This window comes from Hemitrygon akajei, chromosome 31 (genome assembly GCF_048418815.1).
Source record: "Hemitrygon akajei chromosome 31, sHemAka1.3, whole genome shotgun sequence".
Classification (NCBI taxonomy): Eukaryota; Metazoa; Chordata; class Chondrichthyes; order Myliobatiformes; family Dasyatidae; genus Hemitrygon; species Hemitrygon akajei.
In genome coordinates, this window is record NC_133154.1 from 12708891 (window position 1) to 12728462 (window position 19572).

Consider the following 19572-nt stretch of genomic DNA (forward strand, 5'->3'; position numbering starts at 1 on the left):
AACTGGTGCAATAAAACATAAAATGCTTAATTTAATAATATGACAAAGTATTGCACAGTTGCACTCACTAATTATCATAAAATATAATTATCAAGCAAGTAAAGGAAAAGACGGCAATCATGTCTTTTACCAATTTAAAAGCAATTACCTACTTACCAAATACCACCAATGAGAAGTTTCACAATCATTTCCACAAAGGGTCAGGCGTAATATGTGTTCGGGGGGTCTGAAACAACTCTTGTCCTGGTGTTATCTGTTATCATCTGTGGTACCGCAGCCATGATGTGACATTTGGCTCAGGATTCCACTGAACTAGAGGAGGTCCGTGTAGTTCAACAAACGTAAGTGCTGATACATGATTTATCAGAATTCTTGATTCTGTTGTTGTTATTACTATCAAGTTCATGTGACTGAATCCTCTCTCATACTCAGCAGTACTAATAGGAATAACTTGTGCACAGCTCAGTAATGGGCGTAAATCTTGGGGGATGCGGCATCCACAATCCTCCACATAATCTCCGAAGGCATTTATTACAGAGGAGGAAGAAAGCTTAAATCTCTTACAGAGAGATGATGTTGCAGCTTCTCCATAATCAGGCGGTATTTCAGCAGGCCAGTTATCTTTATCAAGGACACACATTTCATTTAGAAGGGATTTATACATACTTTGAGGTTTAGAAGTTTGAGAACCTTTCAAGGGTGTTGCCGTGAACCTACGGTGCTGCAAATCGCTCACCTCAACCCCCTCACAGTAGTGCTTTTTCACGCATAACTTTGCCATCAGCAGGGATACGCTTCCGTGGCATGTCCTCCGCCCACACACTTAATGCTTTCTCAGTTTTTGCAAGCACTTTATCATGAACCAGAGAGACCATTTTTGCCGTTGTAGGGGCAGCACTAACACTTCCATGAACTTCAGCTTCTTTCTGCTTTACCGTGCTCGACTCGTTCTTACCGACCTTACGGCCCACTTCGGCAAGCGACACGCCACTTTTCAAAAGATCTCAGGCGCTTACTTTCTCGGCGAACAATCCCTGAACGACGGGCGCTGGAGAGAAACTGAGGATCTGTGAAATGGCGGGAGGCTACGGCAGGGCATGCTGGGACAACGGGTCGAGCGAGGAGGAATTTCACAGATATCTAAATAAAAAAGCAGTCACAGCTTAGTCTTTCGTTAAGTTCAACAAAAAGGAAAGTGTGAAAAGTATGAAGCGAAGCAAGCTGGAAGGTTGGATTTGAAGGCAGAACGCGGGGTTCATAGCAGGATTCTCAGCAGTGTGGAGGAACAGAGGGTTCTTGGGGTTGGGAACCTTTATGTTTTGCAGTAATGTTTTTACTTTCTATTTTCAATCAGGTGGAAAATCGCAGAGCCTGCTTTACCACTGAGCCGGAGGTTGCAGTTCTAGAAACGATCATCGAAAGTGTGACCAGACTGCTCCCTGTTCAAGGTTGTAGTTCATCAGTGCACCACACACCTCAGAACAAGGCAATGAGCCTTGGAAATATTATGCACGGTAAAGCATTGACAAAGTTAAAATAAAACTTATTGTCAAAGTATTCCATATACACACAGTGGCCACTTCATTAGATACCTCCTGTACCAACTTAAGTGGCCACTGAGTGTATGTTCATGATCTTCTGCTGCTGTAGCCCGTCCACTTCAAGGTTTGACATGTTGTGTGTTCAGAGATGCTCTTCGGCACACCACTGTCGTAGCGCATGGTTGTTTGAGTTACTGACACCCTTCTGTCAGCTTAAACCAGTCTGGCCATTCTCCTCTGACCTCTCTCATTAACAAGGCATTTTCACCCACAGAACTGCCGCTCACTGGATGTCCTTTTGGTTTTTTTGCCCCACTCTCTGTAAACTCTACAGACTGTTGTGCACGAAGATCGCAGTTTCTGAGATACTCAAACCACCCCGTCTGGCACCAACAATTTACGAGCTACACCTGTACACCTGCTCATTAATACAAATATCTAATCAGCCAATCGTGAGGCAGCAACTCAATGTATAAAAGCACACAGACATGGTCAAGAGGTTCAGCTGCCGTTCAGACCAGACATTAGATTGGGGAAAAATATGACTTTGACCCTGGAAGGATTGTTGGTGCCAGATGGGGTGGTTTGAGTATCTCAACAACTGCTGATCTCCTGAGATTTTCATGCACAGCAGTCTCTGGAGTTTACAGAGAATGGTGGGGGGGGGGGGGGGAGAGGGAGATCAAGGGAGTGATGGTTCTGTGGGCAAAACCACCTTGTTAATGAAAGAGGGCAGAGGAGAATGGAGACGTTTCCTTTCCAGAGGCCTCTCAACCTTTGTCACAGATTTGATATCTGCTTTTTCCAGTTGATGAGAGTGACACTTGACTGGCTCAACATCCAGAGCAGTGACACCTCCGTCTCCATCGCCAAGGTTCTAAGAACTCCAGGCTCTCCTCCCCAGCTGCTAACAGCGTTACAGAGAGTGGTTTTGGAGTTACAGCGGCGATTTTAACTCACAGCAGAAACTAAACCGCGTATCGAAAAGAAAACTCGGCTCCCGTCCGCTGTTTGACTTCAATGACCTTGTACTCTAGCTTTCAGTCAGAGGCTTTGCCCCACCGCTAAAATGGCTAGCATGAGAGGGCATAGTTTTAAGGTGCTGGGGAGTAGGTACAGGGGTAAGTTTTTTACTCAGAGAGTGGTGAGTGCATGGAATGGGCTGCCGGCAACGGTGGTGGAGGTGGATACGACAGGGTCTTTTAAGAGACTTTTGGATAGGTGCATGGAGCTTAGAAAAATAGAGGGTTATGGGTAAGCCTAGGTAGTTCTAGGGTAAGGTTCGGCACAACTTTGCGGGCGGAAGTGCCTGTGTTGTGCTGTATGGTTTCTATGTTCTGTTACGCGTGGAATGTCACCTGTCAGGATTATTACCGCAGTCATTTTCTTGCGCAACGGTCAGCTGATCAAGTTTTGCATAATTGAGAGGGAACAATTTTTAAAATAAACTTCAACTGTGTTGCGGAACCCCTTAGAGTAAACATGCCACGTTATTGCGTGCCGGGAATAGTTGGGGGGTAAAGGGATTATATACAGTACAGTATGCACGGCCTGTGTAATGGATTTCAGCAGCTGTGAGCAGATCCCCTTCCAAATCCACAGCGTGAAAATCTCCACAGACATTGCCTAGAGACAACCAGAAAATAAAGTGTGGTGGTTAAAAACACTTCACTCAACCAGTTTACACTCCAGCTGAACAGCAGATGAATCAGTGTGGAATTATAACGCATCCAGTTGCAGCTCTGCTTACACGACCTCTAAGCTAACTCCCCTCCTTTTGCATTATCTCCCTGGTTACTTTCTGCACTGATTTCCCCTCTCTGTAATCCTTCCCCCTTCTAATGCCCTCTACCGGCCCCCGGCCCCCGCCCCCCGCTGGGGTCTCTGGGTTGAACCTGTTCGGGCTCCGAAGGCGGAACCTTTCTTCAGGGCTGCAGGGGGAGGGCCGTCCCATTTGCCGGCGAAACAGGAGAGATGGCGGCGCTGAGGGTTGCTCCAGCGCCACAGCTGAGGGTGAGTGAGTGAATGAATGAGTGAATGAATGGAGGGAGCTCCGAGACGCTGGGGGAGGGGGGTGAGGAAGAGGGAGATCTGAGACACTGGAGAGGAGGAAGAGAAGATAAATGGGGCTGCAGGAGCAGTTTAGAGAAGGAGGGAGATGCGAGACCTTGCAGAGGGAAATCCGAGACACTGGAGAGGGAGGGAAGGAGGGAGATGCGAGACACTGGAGAGGGAGGGAAGGAGGGAGATGCGAGACCTTGCGGAGGGAGGGAAGGAGGGAGGAAGATGCGAGACACTGGAGAGGGAGGGAAGGAGGGAGATGCGAGACACTGGAGATGGAGGGAAGGAGGGAGATGCGAGACCTTGCGGAGGGAGGGAAGGAGGGAGATGCGAGACTGGAGAGGGAGGGAAGGAGGGAGATGCGAAACTGGAGAGGGAGGGAAGGAGGGAGATGCGAGACACTGGAGAGGGAGGGAAGGAGGGAGATGCGAGACCTTGCGGAGGGAGGGAAGGAGGGAGATGCGAGACCTTGCGGAGGGAGGGAAGGAGGGAGATGCGAGACTGGAGAGGGAGGGAAGGAGGGAGATGCGAGACTGGAGAGGGAGGGAAGGAGGGAGATGCGAGACTGGAGATGGAGGGAAGGAGGGAGATGCGAGACACTGGAGATGGAAGGAAGGAGGGAGATGCGAGACCTTGCGGAGGGAGGGAAGGAGGGAGATGCAAGACACTGGAGAGGGAGGGAAGGAGGGAGATGCGAGCTTGCGGAGGGAGGGAAGGAGGGAGATGCGAGACTGGAGAGGGAGGGGAGGGAGATGCGAGACACTGGAGATGGAGGGAAGGAGGGAGATGCGAGACCTTGCGGAGGGAGGGAAGGAGGGAGATGCGAGACTGGAGAGGGAGGGAAGGAGGGAGATGCGAGACACTGGAGATGGAGGGAAGGAGGGAGATGCGAGACCTTGCGGAGGGAGGGAAGGAAGGAGATGCAAGACACTGGAGGGGGAGGGAAGGAGGGAGATGTGAGACTGGAGAGGGAGGGAAGGAGGGAGATGCGAGACCTTGCAGAGGGAAATGGGAGACACTGGAGAGGGAGGGAAGGAGGGAGATGCGAGACTTTGGAGAGGGAGGAAAGGAGGGAGATGCGAGACACTGGAGATGAAGGAGGGAGATGCGAGACCTTGCGGAGGGAGGGAGATCCAGGGCGCTGGAGATCTGAGCTACTGGAGATGGAGGTCCGAGACACTGGAGATGGAGGGAAGGAGGGAGATGAGAGACATCGGAAGGAGGGAGATCCAGGGCACTGGAGATCTGAGCTACTGGAGATGGAGGTCTGAGGCACTGGAAGGGAGGGAAATCTGAGATGCTGGGATGGAGGGTGATCCAAGACACTAGAGAAGAAGGAGATTTAAGCTCCTGGAGATCCAGGACACTGGAGAAGAAGGAAGATCAAAGCATTGGCAGGGCAGAGATGGAAGAAGATCTGAGATACTGGAGGTGAAGATGCAGGTGGAAGGAAGAGATCCTTGTGATGGGAGAGGAAGGGGGATATCAGTGAAAATTCGAAGCACAGATGAAAGAGGGATGGTCATGACACTGGAGAGCGAAGGAGGGAGGGAGCTTAAGACTGGAAATTTGAGGCAACAAAGAAAGAGGAAGAGGGTTTTGAATCACGAGGAAGTTCTGAGGAATTGAAGAAGGAGAAAGGCTGGATCAGAGAAAATGGAGAGGGGGAGGATGCATATGGAGATCTGAGGGTCAACAGATGCTGGCAAATTTATTACAGCTTCTCCTCTCCTCCTTCCTGTTCTACCCCTTCAGACTCCTTTATTCTCATCCACTCCCTTTCTTCTTATTTCCTGTCCCCTTCCCTTTTCCCACTGTCTTCCCTCCCCTCCCTTCCCTTTCCCCTTCCATTTCCTCCATCCCTGTCTCCTCTTTCCCCTCCACAAGACTTCATTTTGCCCAGACAGACTGGGTGTGGACAGACTGTATGTCCTCCTCCCTGGCCCAGGGTAACAAGGCCTGATGAAATTGGCATTAACTTTGCGACTCATTGTGCATCAAATGAAATGTGGCAATTTACCGCTCATGAGTAATGTTCTCTTTGAACATCAAGCTTTGGCAATCTGCTTTAGGGATGGGTGCAAAATTAAATTGAAGCATGAATTGTGCAAGAATAAGTTCCTGTAGATAGCATTTCCTAGTATGCATTTACCTCTTTCCATTTCCTTTCATCCAAAGGATGTTATGCCATTGCATTAAGCCAGTCAATTCCTACCTGGCAATAGCTTGGAAATACTGGCATTTTGTCTAGTACATTAATTTAGTCACAAAATGGAAATAAAAATATCCCTGCAGATGCCACAATAAAAACAAATATTCAATTTGCCCTTCTGCTTTCTTGCTGTACCTGCATGTTACATCGCAGAAACCAATGCACAATACTTAAATATTCTGCTTTTGTTACTGTTTCTTAAAGATTACTTTATTGTATTTGTCACATTCTACATCAAAACGCAGAGTGAAATGTGTCATCTGCGTCGAATCAAATCAGTGAAGGTTGTGCTGGGGACAGCTTGCCACACTTCAGACGCCAACATAGCATGCCCACAATCTACTGACCCTAACCCGCATGTCTTTGGAGTGTGGGAGGAAACCAGAGCACACAGGTTGGTGAGAACGTAGCAGCGGGCGTATGGTCCAATTGCTGGCGCTATAGAACAATTATACTAATCATGCCATCCCTTTCAGCCAGACTAGATGATTGAACAGTTTTCCACATTGTATTCCACTTAACCTATTCTCCATTAACTTGGTCTTACCCCCTTGAAGCCTTTTTACATCTTCCTCACGATCCTCACGACCTCACTTCCTCATGATACTAGTTCAGTATCATCAGCAGACTCGGATTCTTGTTCGCCTCGTCCAAATCATTGATCTAGATTGCGAACAGTTAAGGCTTCAGCATTGCTGGGCATGGTGCAACGTGCATTACATAGTTCCTCATTTTCTCTTTTCAAGTAGTGAATAGACATAAAATATTTAATTCTCTCCCACTTTATTATTATTCCCCTTTACAAACTTTCTATTTTAGCCAATGTTAATTGAATTGTTTTCCAAATCCCCCTCTCTCTCACTGGTTCTCATTTTGCCTCTTTTTTTCTTCAGTGAGATTTCATTGGCATCATCTCGGTTCAGCTTAACTTTGTTCAAATCCTCTCACTGATCACTTTTTGCTGAGATAATTTCACTGTCTGCTACGTCGCTGGCATTTAGGGCTGCAATGAAGGGCCTCCGCCTGTCTGCCCATACCACTGCAGTTGCATATTTTCTAATTTTGCTTTATTGTCTTTTGTGTGGCTTCATATTGAAAGCCAAAAACACTACACCAATCATGCTATATCTGTTAAGTTACAATCTGAAAAACTCCGGAAATAATTTAGCTGATATGGATTTCCCTTCATAAATCCATGTCAACTCTGTCCAATCATGCTTTTATTTTCTAAGTACCCTGCTAACACTTCTTTCTTAATAGATTACAGGACTTCCTGTATTACTGATATGAAATAACTGTTATGTAGTCCCCTAAGTCCCCTCCTTTTTTTCCTATGGTCCACTCTCCTCTCCTATCAAATTCCTTCTTCTCCAGCCCTTGATCTTTCCCAAACACCTGACTTCACCTTCCAGCCAGCCTCCTTCCCCTCTCCCCACCTTTTTATTCTGACATCTTCCCCCTTTCCTTCTCAGTCCTGAAGAAGGGTCTCGGCCTGAAAGTTGACTGCTTATTCATTTTCCAGAGATGCTGCCTGGCCTGTTGAGTTCCTCCAACATTTTGTGTGTGTTGCTCGGGATTTCCAGCATCTGCAGACTTTCTGATGTTTGCATTACATAGTTCCCCATTTTCTCTTTTCAAGTAGTGAATAGACATAAGATATTTAATTCTCTCCCACTTTATTATTATTCCCCTTTACAAACTTTCTATTTTAGCCAATGTTAATTGAATTGTTTTCCAAATCACTCTCTCTCACTGGTTCTCATTTTGCCTCTTTTTGGCTTCAGTGAGATTTCATTGGCATCATCTCGGTTCAGCTTAACTTTGTTCAAATCCTCTCACTGATCACTTTTTGCTGAGATAATTTCACTGTCTGCTACGTCGCTGGCATTTAGGGCTGCAATGAAGGGCCTCTGCCTGTCTGCCCATACCACTGCATACAGATGTAGAAGGAATCTTCATTGCTGTTTCTTCTGTTTGACCAGTCAGGGTCGTTAGCCCTGAACTGAGCCCCTGAACCTGGAGGACCGGTGGGCCACTCTTAGTCTGACCTCTACCCTTTGACCTGTTTGGCATGGGTGACCCCACCAAGGGCCAAAGCATAAATCCCTGACTCCAGCCAAAATAGCTCTCCGGGTCATTGAGGTAGGCAAGCCTCCAAACCCTACCACGAGGTTGTGGTCCTTTGGAGGAATTTGACTTTGAACTGAACTCTATTGACAATGAAGCGAAGTATTGTTTGCCTTCAAAGCTTTCTTCTATTACAATTTTATTACAAACTGATCATTGCTTTGAAAGGGCAATGCTAAGATTGTCGTTTTTATGTGTGAAGCACCTTTGTATATCGAGCTGTCAGTCAGGATGGAAAACTTCACTTTTAGCCCTTGGTGTTATGTTCTATAACTTCAAAGCGGTAAATTACTTCAAAGGAAGATGCAGGAGTCCGAAAATGCGGGTCTCTGTTTGAATCTTACTTCCAGTGAGGCGCGCATGTTGTAGCGTGATGACGTACGCAGTTCACGCATTTATAATCCATAATTATTTATTCATCTAAATAATTAATGATTAATTGAGCAATATATATGCAAAATTACTCAAATGTCATTGAAATATTCAATATACAATGTCAAAAAGATCAACTTTGACATGCATATTTCCTCTTTGTCTATTCGGATCCAAGAGTTTGTCCTTGAAATTTTTGCTCAGGAGGTTTCATAATAGTCTTTTTTTTTTGGTGCTCTGCTGTTCTTTATCCAGTTCCCTTTTATAAGCCATCCTTTCAGGCAGTATCGCCTCACCTTGCCAGCTACGTGAAGTTCAAGTTTGTTGTCATAGACCTGCACAGGGTCTAAGTTTTGTGATAAGTAGCTTTTGGCAGCAGCACAGTACATTCCAGACATGACAAACATAAGCTACTATAAATCTCAATTATAAATTATACACAACAAAATAAACATAATGACATTGGTCCAGGTTGAGAAAGGGAGAGAAAGAAATCGAGTCCACGGTACTGTTAGGGTTTGTAGGCTTGGTTTAAGAACCTGATGGCAATGGGGAAAAAGCTGTTAAACTTCCATCTGTGTTATGTGGTTATTGCTACTCGAATAACCAGTAACCAAATAAACTAATTTATAAACCATATCATGATTTTGAACTGCTTTTGATCAAATTTCACCTGAACCTTCACTATCCAAAAAAGGACAGCTCTACCTGTAATGTTGTATTCTGTCCATTGCTTTCTGCTTATTCATTGCCCGCCTCTGTACCACAAACCACCAAGCCCTATTTTGTCATTACCATAAATAATTGTTGCTTATTTTATTTCATCATCATAATCTGCCGTGTCACACAATGTAGGCGATTGTAGTCTCATGACCATGATTGTTCTCGGCAAATTTTTCTACAGGAGTGTTTTGCCGTTGTCTTCTCTGGGCGGTGTCTCTACACGATGTGTGAACCCAGCCATTATCAATACTCGTCAGAGATTGACTGCCTGGCGTCAGCGGTCACATAACCAGGTCTTGTGATATGGACCAGTTGCTCATACAACCATCCACCACCTAATCCCATGACTTCACATGACCCTGATCTGGGGTGTTAAGCAGGTGCTACACCTTTCCCAAGGGTGACCTGCCAGCTAGCAGAGAGGAGTGTCTTATACCTCCTTTGGTAGAGATGTATCTCCACCCTCCCACCCTTTGTTCTATTTGTCTGACTTTACTGACTCTCTGTAAACTCTGAAGTGTCTGATGTCAGCCTGATCATACCTTACACAATGCTGTTTCCTTTCTACGTGAGACCTTACCTTTTGGTTTACACCCTATACATTGCAAATTCAAAATACTTATCTTTGCCGTCAAGGTATGACTGCAATCTGCTTTTACAACTGCAGTAAGATTTCTGTAATCCAGTACCCAATAGTTCTGAACTCCAGCATTGGCTCCCTGGTTAGTCCAGCTCCTCCCTCTGCAAAGAGTTTGTATGTTTCCCCCCGAGGCTGCATGGGTTTCATCCTTCATTCCAAAGACGTACAGGTTAGTAGCTTAATTAATCACATGGGTGTAACTTGGCAGCGTGGGCCCATTGGGCTGTGCTGTATCTAAATAAATCAGTAAGTGTAATCTAGAGATTCAGAGTGCAGACAGGGTTTGTGGCTAGAGCCAGGGCTCTGGATCGTGAGTCAGGTTTGTAGCTGGAGTTGGAATCCAGAACACCAGGGATCTGGAACTTTGGTGGCTTTGTACCAGGGCCGGTTGTCCAGAGCTCGTGTATATTTTTCACCACCTTAAAGTTACTCAGTTCACTGGAAAATTTATTGTGCACACTTATTGGCCACTTTATTAGGTATACCTGCCAGTTAATGCAAATATCTAATCAAACAATCATATAACAGCATAAAAGCATGCAAACATGGTCAGGAGGTTCAGTTGTTGTTCAGACCAAACATCAGAATGGGGAAGTAATGTGATCGAAGCGACCTTGACTGTGGAATGATTGTTGGTGCCAGATGGGGCGGTTTGAGTATCTCAGAAACTGCTGATCTCCTGAGATTTTCACACATGGTAAGCCTTTAGGGTTTACAGAGAATGGAGCAAGAAACGAGAAAGGAATCCAGTGAGTGTCACTTCCATGGGTGAAAATGTCTTGTTAATTAGGGAGGTCAGAGGAGAATGGCCAGACTGGTTCAAGCTGACAGGAAGGCGACTGTAACTCAAATAGCCACACGTTACAACAGTGGTGTGCAGAGGAGCATCTCTGAACGCACAACACGTCAAACACGACACAGCAGAAGGCAAACATGAGGAAATCTGCAGATGCTGGAAATTCAAACAGCACACACAAAATGCTGGTGGAACACAGCAGGCCAGGCAGCATCTATAGGGAGAAGCACTGTCGACGTTTCGGGCCGAGACCCTTCATCAGGACTAACTGAAAGGAGAAATACTAAGAGATTTGAAAGTAGTGAAGGAACCAGAGGTAACTATTAAAATGGCCACTGATTGTACAATATGTTTAAAAATAGTGAAATGGAATTGAAATGGCATTATTAGGAGTAACATCTGCCAACCAGGAAATCAGCACAGCACCATCGAGGTTCCTGAGTTTTCTAGTATCTTCAGATTTCATTGGCCACCAGTGTGCAATTCTTATTTTGGTTTCCTGGGCAACGCAAACAACGCCTGATAAATAAATCTGAACTTCAATCTGGTGGCTGAGACACGGTTCTTCCCATACTTCGGCATTCTAAAACTACTTCTTAAGACCTTTATTCCTTTATTTCCTACTTGGGGAGGGGGGGAAAAGCTTCCAGTTTCCACTTTGTCACCGAGCCCTTTAAAATTAATTGAAACTTTCCTTCCTGGCGCAATGTTTCCTGTCTGCTTGCTGGCACTTGGCAAAATGTACTGGGACACTGTGTACAATATGAAAATAAGTTGCTGTTAACAACTTCAGAGACTGTAAGAATCCTGAAGTGAGAGTTACAGACAATTTAAAAGTATCCCTGGAGCTTATTGCTAAAGCAATATTGGATAAGTGGCTTTTACTTTGGCATGGAGTGTTTCTGCAATGGTATCTTTGACAATTGTTCTGTCTATTGCCAGAAACATTTGTTAACAAAGCAGTCACAATCTCCTAAGCTAATGAAGCATAACTCACTGATATTTCTGCAACTTTTTTTTCTCCCTTTGAAGAGTTAATTATTATTGAAATCCTGGCATTCTTTCCTCATTCCAGGTGGAATTTGACCAAAAGGAATTGGGGCTGGAATTTGCGGGATGGGGTAGGATTACATAAGAAAGGTGCTGGTGGATTGGTGTAAGTGCCAAAGGGTCTGTATGACTGAATCTAATTGACCCAATTCTTTGCTGATCTCTTCAGGTACAAGTACTTATCCAAAGTGGCTAATGCAGACTCACTACCTCCTTCCCGTCCAATATGAACTCTCCCTTTGCACTGCTTTCCCCTGCCTCATTATTTGCTGAACTTGGTTTTATTCCTACCAATCTCCACAATGAGATCATTTAACTCAAGTAGCACTGACTAGTCGGATCTGAGACCTGACCTGTTCAGGGCGGCGCCGTGGTGTACTCACTATTACCGCGTTAGCGGCAAGGTCGGGGTTCAATTCCCGCCGCTACCCGTGAGGATTTTGTACGTTCTCCCCACACTCTGAAGTTGTACGTTTAGGGTTAATTGTGGGCATGCTACTTTGGCGCCGGAAGGGTGCTGACACTTGTGGGCTGCCCAGTACAATCCTCGCTGATTTGATTTGACGCAAATGATGCATTCTACTGTGTGTTACCATGTACCTGTCATTAAAGTCTGTCCCGAGCCATATTGGCTCATCAGGCCAGTGCTTATTTCCGGTTTCCGTGGCGTGAAGCGACTGAGAGTACGAGACTCTCCCTCGGATAGGATGCCAGTCTATCGCGAGGTTAACCCCCGGCATTTTTGACGGTACCCATTTTCAGCTGGGTAGACTGGAGCAATGTGTGGTTCAGTGCCTTGCTCAAGGACACAACACGCTACCCTGGCTGGGGCTCGAACACACGACCTTCAGATCGTTAGTCCAACGCCTTAACCACTTGGCCACGTGCCACACACCTGTCATAAATAAAGCTAATTGTTAAAGGTCCCGGGATGATTGGACTCTCAGTCCTATTACCCCAGTGAGTCGCTTAGAGAGTTTGGGAACTGTGCCTCTAATAAGTATTTAGCTCACTGAGAAATTAGCTGCTGTCAAACCATGTATTGCTCTGTCGCATAGAGGCATGGTAGTTAGTAGAAGCCTGGATGATGGTGTGGAAACAAATTAATTATGTAATTAACTAAGCTAGCGTAGTGGTCAGCACAGTGCTTTACAGTACTAGCGACCTGGGTTCAATTCCCGCCGCTGCTTGGTAAGAAGTTTGTACGTTCTTCCCGTGATCACGAGGGTTCCCTCTGGGTGCCCTGGTTTCCTCCCACACTACCTGGTTGGTAAGTTAATTGGTCACTGTAAACTGTCCCATGATTTAAAAAAAAATTGGATAGGTATATGGACAGGAAAGGAATAGAGGGTTATGGGCTGAGTGCGGGTCGGTGGGACTAGGTGAGAGTAAGCGTTCGGCACGGACTAGAAGGGCTGAGATGGCCTGTTTCCATGCTGTAATTGTTATATGGTTATTAGGCTAGGATTAAATTGGGGATTGCTGGGCAGTGCAACTCGAAGGGCCTATTCCATGCTTTATCTCAATAAATAAATATATCACAGGCAGCACGTAACAGATAAAAGAAAGTAACACACACACAAAATGCCGGAGGAACTCAGCAGGTCAGGCAGCATCTATGGAAATGAATAAACAGTCGACGTTTTGGGCTGAGACCCTTCTTCAGGACTAGGGGAAGACGCCAGAATAAAAAGGTGGAGGGAGCAGAAGGAGGACAGCTGGAAGGTGATGGGTGAAGCCAGGTGGGTGGGAAAGATAAAGGGCTGGAGAGGAAGGAATCTGATAGGAGAGGAGAGTGGACCATAGGAGAAAGGGAAGGAGGAGAGGACCCAGGGGGAGAGAGATAGGCAGGTGAAAAGAGGTGAAAGGCCAGAGTTGAGAATAGAGGAAGAGGGGAGGGGGAGGAAAAAGTACTCTGGAGTGTACAAACTCTAAAGTGCATATGTGACAGATAATTAAATATACAGCAATATACTGCTACTGGCACTGTCAAATAATATGTACTGGTTGGTAGCAGGGTGTTTAGAAGTCTCGCAAGGTATTCAGGGAAGCATAAATGCCATTCCTGTGTTATCTGGTCAATATTTGACTCCAGACCATCAATTTAGTGGAATCTTATCGACTTTCTGAAGTTACACAGCAAAACATTCTGTTTGAGAATAATTAAGAATGGGCAAAATAAAAAATAACCTGCCTCGCCGATCTGGCTAACAGAGCCAGCTTCCTGTAGTCACTGGAAGGAAGACTGAATTATTTACTATATTCCCCTGCATTTTGGGGGCACAAATACTGGTTGCCATGGTGATAATGGCTAATTTAGTATTGTACGTTGCATTCTTGGGCTCCAACTGCTGCATTATCGAGATCTTTTCTCGCATAATGATAACGGGAGCATGGATATCTTGGGTGCTGACTGCAATCTGGTTTTGATAGCACGCTGGGACAGTTGCTGTAGACGGCGCAGAACTGACAGCGCCTTTATACACATAGAACAGTACGGGGAAAGGCCCTTCGGCCCACAATGTTGTACTGAACCAGCTAAAAAGCAAATTAAAATAAAAGCAAAAGCTAATCACTCCTACTAATCCCCTCGTCTTCCTTACATTCATGTGCCTATCTAAATATCTTTTAAAAGCCTCTAATGTATTTGCCTCTTAATACACTTGGCTCATCAATTTCCAGTCTTTATTTAACGTTTAACTCTACACATTTGGCAGAGGAGGTCTCACTGGATACTCTGTTTTAGAACCTAGAAACATAGGAATACGAATAGGAAAAAGCTAAACCAATCTTTGAGGGCACTCTGTCAATGTTCAACTCGGATCCTCTGTCTTAATTCCATACCCCTTGATGCCTTTTGCTTTTTGATCTGTTTCTATCCTCGCAAATATATTCAACAACTTGGCCTCTATTACACTCGATAATTCCACATGTTAACCGCCCTCTTGAGTAGAGAAACTCCTTACCTCAGTCGCAGATGCTTTACTGCATACCCGTGACTTTGGTCTGTGGTGCTAGAAATCACATCCCCTCCTCTCAATCCCAGACTGGGGAAGCGTCCCTGCATCCAGCGTGCCAGAGTTTTGTATGATTCAACAAAATCTCCTGATTATTCCAAAGCAGAGTCGTCGAGGGATGCAGCAAGGAAACGGGACCTTCGACCAGCTCCATCCATGTCGACCGCCTAAATCCTATTTTCATTCTCCCCTACGTTCCCATTAAATGGGCACAGTAGTGTAGCAGTTAGCACAACGCTTTACAGTACCAGAGGCCCGAGTTCAATTCCCACCGCTGCCTGCAAGGAGTTTGCACGCTCTCCCCGTGCCCTCGTGGGTTTCCTCCGGGTGCTCTAGTATCCTCCCACAGTCCAAAGACGTAGATTAATTGGTCATTGTACATCGTCCCGTAACTAGGCTAGGATTGAATCAGGGGATTGCTGGGTGGCGTGGGAGACCCTATTCCGTGCTGTTTATCAATAAATAAATATTTAAAAGTCCCCCCCCCCCCCCGCCTGCTCCCACACTTCGTCCATATTCTACAACTTACCTAAACATTAGAGGCATTAACAGTGGCCAATTACCCCACAAGACTGGAATGTAGCAAGAAATGAGGAACCCTGAGGAGACCTGCGTAGTCACGGGAAGAACATGAAAACTCCACATAGACGGCACTCAGGGTCAGGATTGAGCCCGGGTCTCTGGTGTTGTGAGTCAGTAGCTCTACTAGCTGCTGTGCAGTGCTGAGAGTAGGCCTAGTCGAGCCAGTCTTCCCCTAGTACGTCATCTGTCCAGTGAACCTTCATTGCAGATTCATTGTTCTTGAAAATAATGAAGAGATTTGCATTCCCCTTTGGATCCCTCTGGATGTCAGTTGACTCGTCTACGTAACTCTGAAAGGACGAACGATTGTGCGTATAAACTTGGCCCAAAGTCTTTCCCGTGAATGGATCCGAGATGAGGGGTGGTTGGACTCTGTAAGTGTGGGGATAAAGAATTAGCGGATTGAGAGAAACACAGAAAAGCTTGAGACAGCCTTGCCGGGCCTCTGATTGTGACTAGGAACGTGTGTGGGAGCAGCGGGCATGGCTTCAGATCTCTCTGTTTACCGAGGAGAGAACAGCCTGAACCTCTTCAAGTGCCAGGAGAGGGGTATACAGCACACCAACATGTCCGCCTTAGTTATCTTGCTGTGTCTTACTTTGAAGAAGCAATGTACAATTCCAATAGTGACAATGGATGACAACCTTTAAGCTGAGCAGAGCAAACATGCTTCCTTCTCTAAAGAACCTTACACCGAAACCTCCACTTTATGACACTATACCAGGAGTTCCCAACCTCTTTTCTGCCACAGACCCATACCATCAACCGAGGGGGTCCGTGGACCCCCCTGTACTTGAAGAAAAACATTTCTTGCTCATTCATTTTCTTACCTTGATCTTTTCGTGAAGAATTCCCAGGAATAAAATGTAGAATGTACCGCAGCTTCAAGCAGAGCAAGTCTGGTCTAGTTCCTCTTTCTGTGAGAGTAATGTACTTTGAACCAGCCTGGGAGGTTTATATCAGAAAAGATCCCTTCTTCTAACCTTTGAATAGCTGAGCTGACAAAATGCAAATGTGCCCAAGCAATAAATGATTGTTGAAGTTTGTGTTGTGTGGAGGTTGGAATTCAAAGTAATGCATTCTGCTTTCACCAGAGTAGTTGTGCCTGGATCATTCTCTAAAATCAATGTAGTGTAGGATTCATTTCTGCAGTATTTTCCTGCTGTATGCTGATAGTTCACTTCTTCAGTGTTTAGATTGGGTTCTGAAACTTTTGCACCCTGTGGAGGTTCTTATTTTTTTTAAAAAGCTGATGTGTTTTTGCTATACCCCTCTTTCTGCATACCTTGACATTGTCTTATCCCCCCCTTGTTCAATCTCTTCCCACCTATGTTCGTGACACTTCTCACGCTTTGAATTTTTTCAATGATTTTAAGTTCCCTGGCCCCCACCACCTTATTTTCACCATGGACGTCCAGTCCCTATATACCTCCATCACCCACCGAGATGGTCTCGAAGCTCTTCGCTTTTTTTTGAATTCCAGACCTAACCAATTCCCCTCTACCACCACTCTCCTCCATCTAGCGGAATTAGTTCTTACTCTCAATAATTTCTCCTTTGGCTCCTCCCACTTCCTCCAAACTAAGGGTGTAGCCATGGACACCCGTATGGGTCCCAGTTATGCCTGCCTTTTTGTTGGCTTTGTGGAACAGTCTATGTTCCAAGGCTATACCGGTATCCATCCCCCTCTTTTCCTTCGCTACATCAACAACTGCTTTGGCGCTACCTCCTGCACGCGTGCTGAGCTGGTTGACTTCATTAACTTTGCCTCCAACTTTCATCCTGCCCTCAAATTTACCTGGTCCATTTCCGACACCTCCCTCCCCTTTCTTGATCTTTCTGTCTCCATCTCTGGAGACGGCCTATCTACTGATATCTACTATAAGCCTACAGACTCTCACAGCTACCTGGACTACTCCTCTTCCCACCCTGTCTCTTGCAAAAAGGCTATCCCCTTCTCACAATTCCTCCGTCTCCGCCGCATCTGCTCTCAGGATGAGGCTTTTCATTCCAGGACGAAGGAGATGTCTTCCTTTTTTAAGCAAAGGGGCTTCCCTTCGTCCACCATCAACTCTGTTCTCAAACGCATCTCTCCCATTTCCCGCACATCTGCCCTCACCCCATCCACCCGCCACCCCACTCGGGATAGGGTTCCCCTTGTCCTTACCTATCACCCCACCAGCCTCCAGGTCCAACATATAATTCTCCGTAACTTCTGCCACCTCCAACGGGATCCCACTACCAAACACATTTTTCCCTCCCCTCTTTCTGCTTTCCGCAGGGATCGCTCCCTATGTGACTCCCTTGTCCACTCATCCCCCCCATCCCTATCACCGATCTCCCTCCTGGCACTTATCCTTGTAAACGGAACAAGTGCTACACCTGCTCTTACACTTCCTCCCTCTCCACTATTCAGGGCCCCAGACAGTCCTTCCAGGTGAGGCGACTCTTCACCTGTGAGTCGGCTGGTGTGGTATACTGTGTCTGGTGCTCCCGGTGTGGCCTTTTATATATTGGTGAGACCCGACGCAGACTGGGAAACCGTTTCGCTGAACACCTACGCTCTGTCCGCCAGAGAAACCAGGATCTCCCAGTGGCCATACATTTTAATTCCACGTCCCATTCCCATTCTGATATATCTATCCATGGCCTCCTCTATTGTCAAAATGAATCCAAACTCAGGTTGGAGGAACAACACCTTATATACCGGCTGGGTAGCCTCCAACCTGATGGCATGAACATTGACTTCTCTAACTTCCGTTAATGCCCCTCCTCCCCTTCTCACCCCATCCCTGACATATTTAGTTGTTTGCCTGTTTTCCATCTCCCTCTGGTGCTCCCCCCCCCTTTCTTTCTCCTGAGGCCTCCCGTCCCATGATCCTTTCCCTTCTCCAGCTCTGTATCACTTTCGCCAATCACCTTTCCAGCTCTTAGCTTCATCCCACCCCCTCCAGTCTTCTCCTATCATTTCGCATTTCCCCCTCCCCCTACTACTTTCAAATCTCTTACTATCTTTCCTTTCGGTTAGTCCTGATGAAGGGTCTCGGCCCGAAACGTCGACAGTGCTTCTCCCTATAGATGCTGCCTGGCCTGCTGTGTTCCACCGGCATTTTGTGTGTGTTGTTGTTCCAACAAATTGCAATTGAGCTTCACTGAATCTGGGACTGATATCCATATTGTGCCTTTTCGGTTTATTTCATGACATCAGGGAGCAAATAATATCGCATCTGTAGTAGGCCATAAGACTTAGGAATAGAATCAGGCCATTCGTCCCATCGATTCTGCTCCACCATTCCATCATGTTTGATTTATTATCCCTCTCAACCTAATTCAACTGCTGTCTTCTGTTTGACATCCTTACTAATCAAGAACCTATCAACTTCGGCTTTAAATATACCCAATGCCTTGGCCTCCACAGGCATCTGTACTGAAAATTTGGGCTCCAGAACTTGCTTTGCCTCTAGCCAAGGTGTTACAGCACAAGTATAACACTGGAATCTAACTGACAGTGTGGAACATAATCTGGGCATGTCCTGTTTGCAAAAATGAGGATAAATCCAGTCTGGCCACGTTGCTTATTCACTCTACCCTCAATCGTCAGCGAAGAGATGGAAGGCATGGTCAACAGTGCGATAAAGCAGCACTTATTTGCCAATAATCAACCAGTTTTTGGTTTTGCCAAGACCGATCTGCGCCAGAGCTCATGATAGTCTTGCTCCAAGCATATATATCCATTCCGCCACCCCTTCACCTCCGCCCACCCAACGTGCCCCTGCAGCCAGTGCAGCTTTCTCCTTCAGCGGTCATTTCATCTAACACTAATGTTGTGTTTTGCAGGTTTTATGGAAGCAGTTGATCCAACCTCATGGCTTTTCCAGTGGATCCCACAGATCAATTTGCACGGCCTTTAAGGTGAGTTAAAATACAGTCCTGAGTCCTGCAGAACCTTGTGACAGGTTCATGTAACTTGGGTGCATCTACAGCTCCTTTCTAACATAGTGTAGATATAAGCATATGGCCTCCATGCAGTATTATACACAGTGCCAGAGTCTCCCAGTAGTTCACACCAGGCTGTGGCTCTGCTTGCTGTAGTATTTACCAATATCATCCCAGGCAGCAGCAAGGATCTTGGAGTGCCAGAGTAGTGTAGCCACCCAGGGTCCACACTCCGTTCACCCAAGGTCTGTGCTGTCGATCAGCTTCCTGCTGGAGGATGCTGCATTTACAGAGAATCAGGCTCGGAGGTGATCCTGAACATGACCAAGCATCTCCTGGATCTCAGTGTGGCTTTTTGAGTGAGCATGGCCCAAGCCATAGGCTGGATCGGGTTTTGGGCGGAGGGATATAACTTGGCTGGGACACGAAAGCCATAGCAAGGCCAATGAACTGGAAAACATGGTGTAAAGATTACAAGGACAAAGAACTTGTCATCATCACCATTGTGTGTCCTG

General features: G+C 46.1%; 2 protein-coding genes across 2 annotated transcripts in view; one reads left to right on the forward strand and one right to left on the reverse strand.

The window, feature by feature from the left end:
* The window catches only part of sacs2 (sacsin molecular chaperone 2), a 79899-nt gene extending 64880 nt beyond the window's left edge, over positions 1–15019 (reverse strand). The window contains exon 1 of the mRNA XM_073033441.1: positions 14489–15019. Coding sequence (XP_072889542.1) covers positions 14489–14589 — 101 coding nt within the window. The 5' untranslated portion in view covers positions 14590–15019. The remainder of the gene's footprint in view (positions 1–14488) is intronic.
* The window catches only part of bcat2 (branched chain amino-acid transaminase 2, mitochondrial), a 36111-nt gene continuing 19939 nt past the window's right edge, over positions 3401–19572 (forward strand). The window contains exons 1-2 of the mRNA XM_073033446.1: positions 3401–3554; positions 18959–19033. Of these exons, the coding sequence (XP_072889547.1) occupies positions 3516–3554; positions 18959–19033 (114 nt within the window). The 5' untranslated portion in view covers positions 3401–3515. The remainder of the gene's footprint in view (positions 3555–18958; positions 19034–19572) is intronic.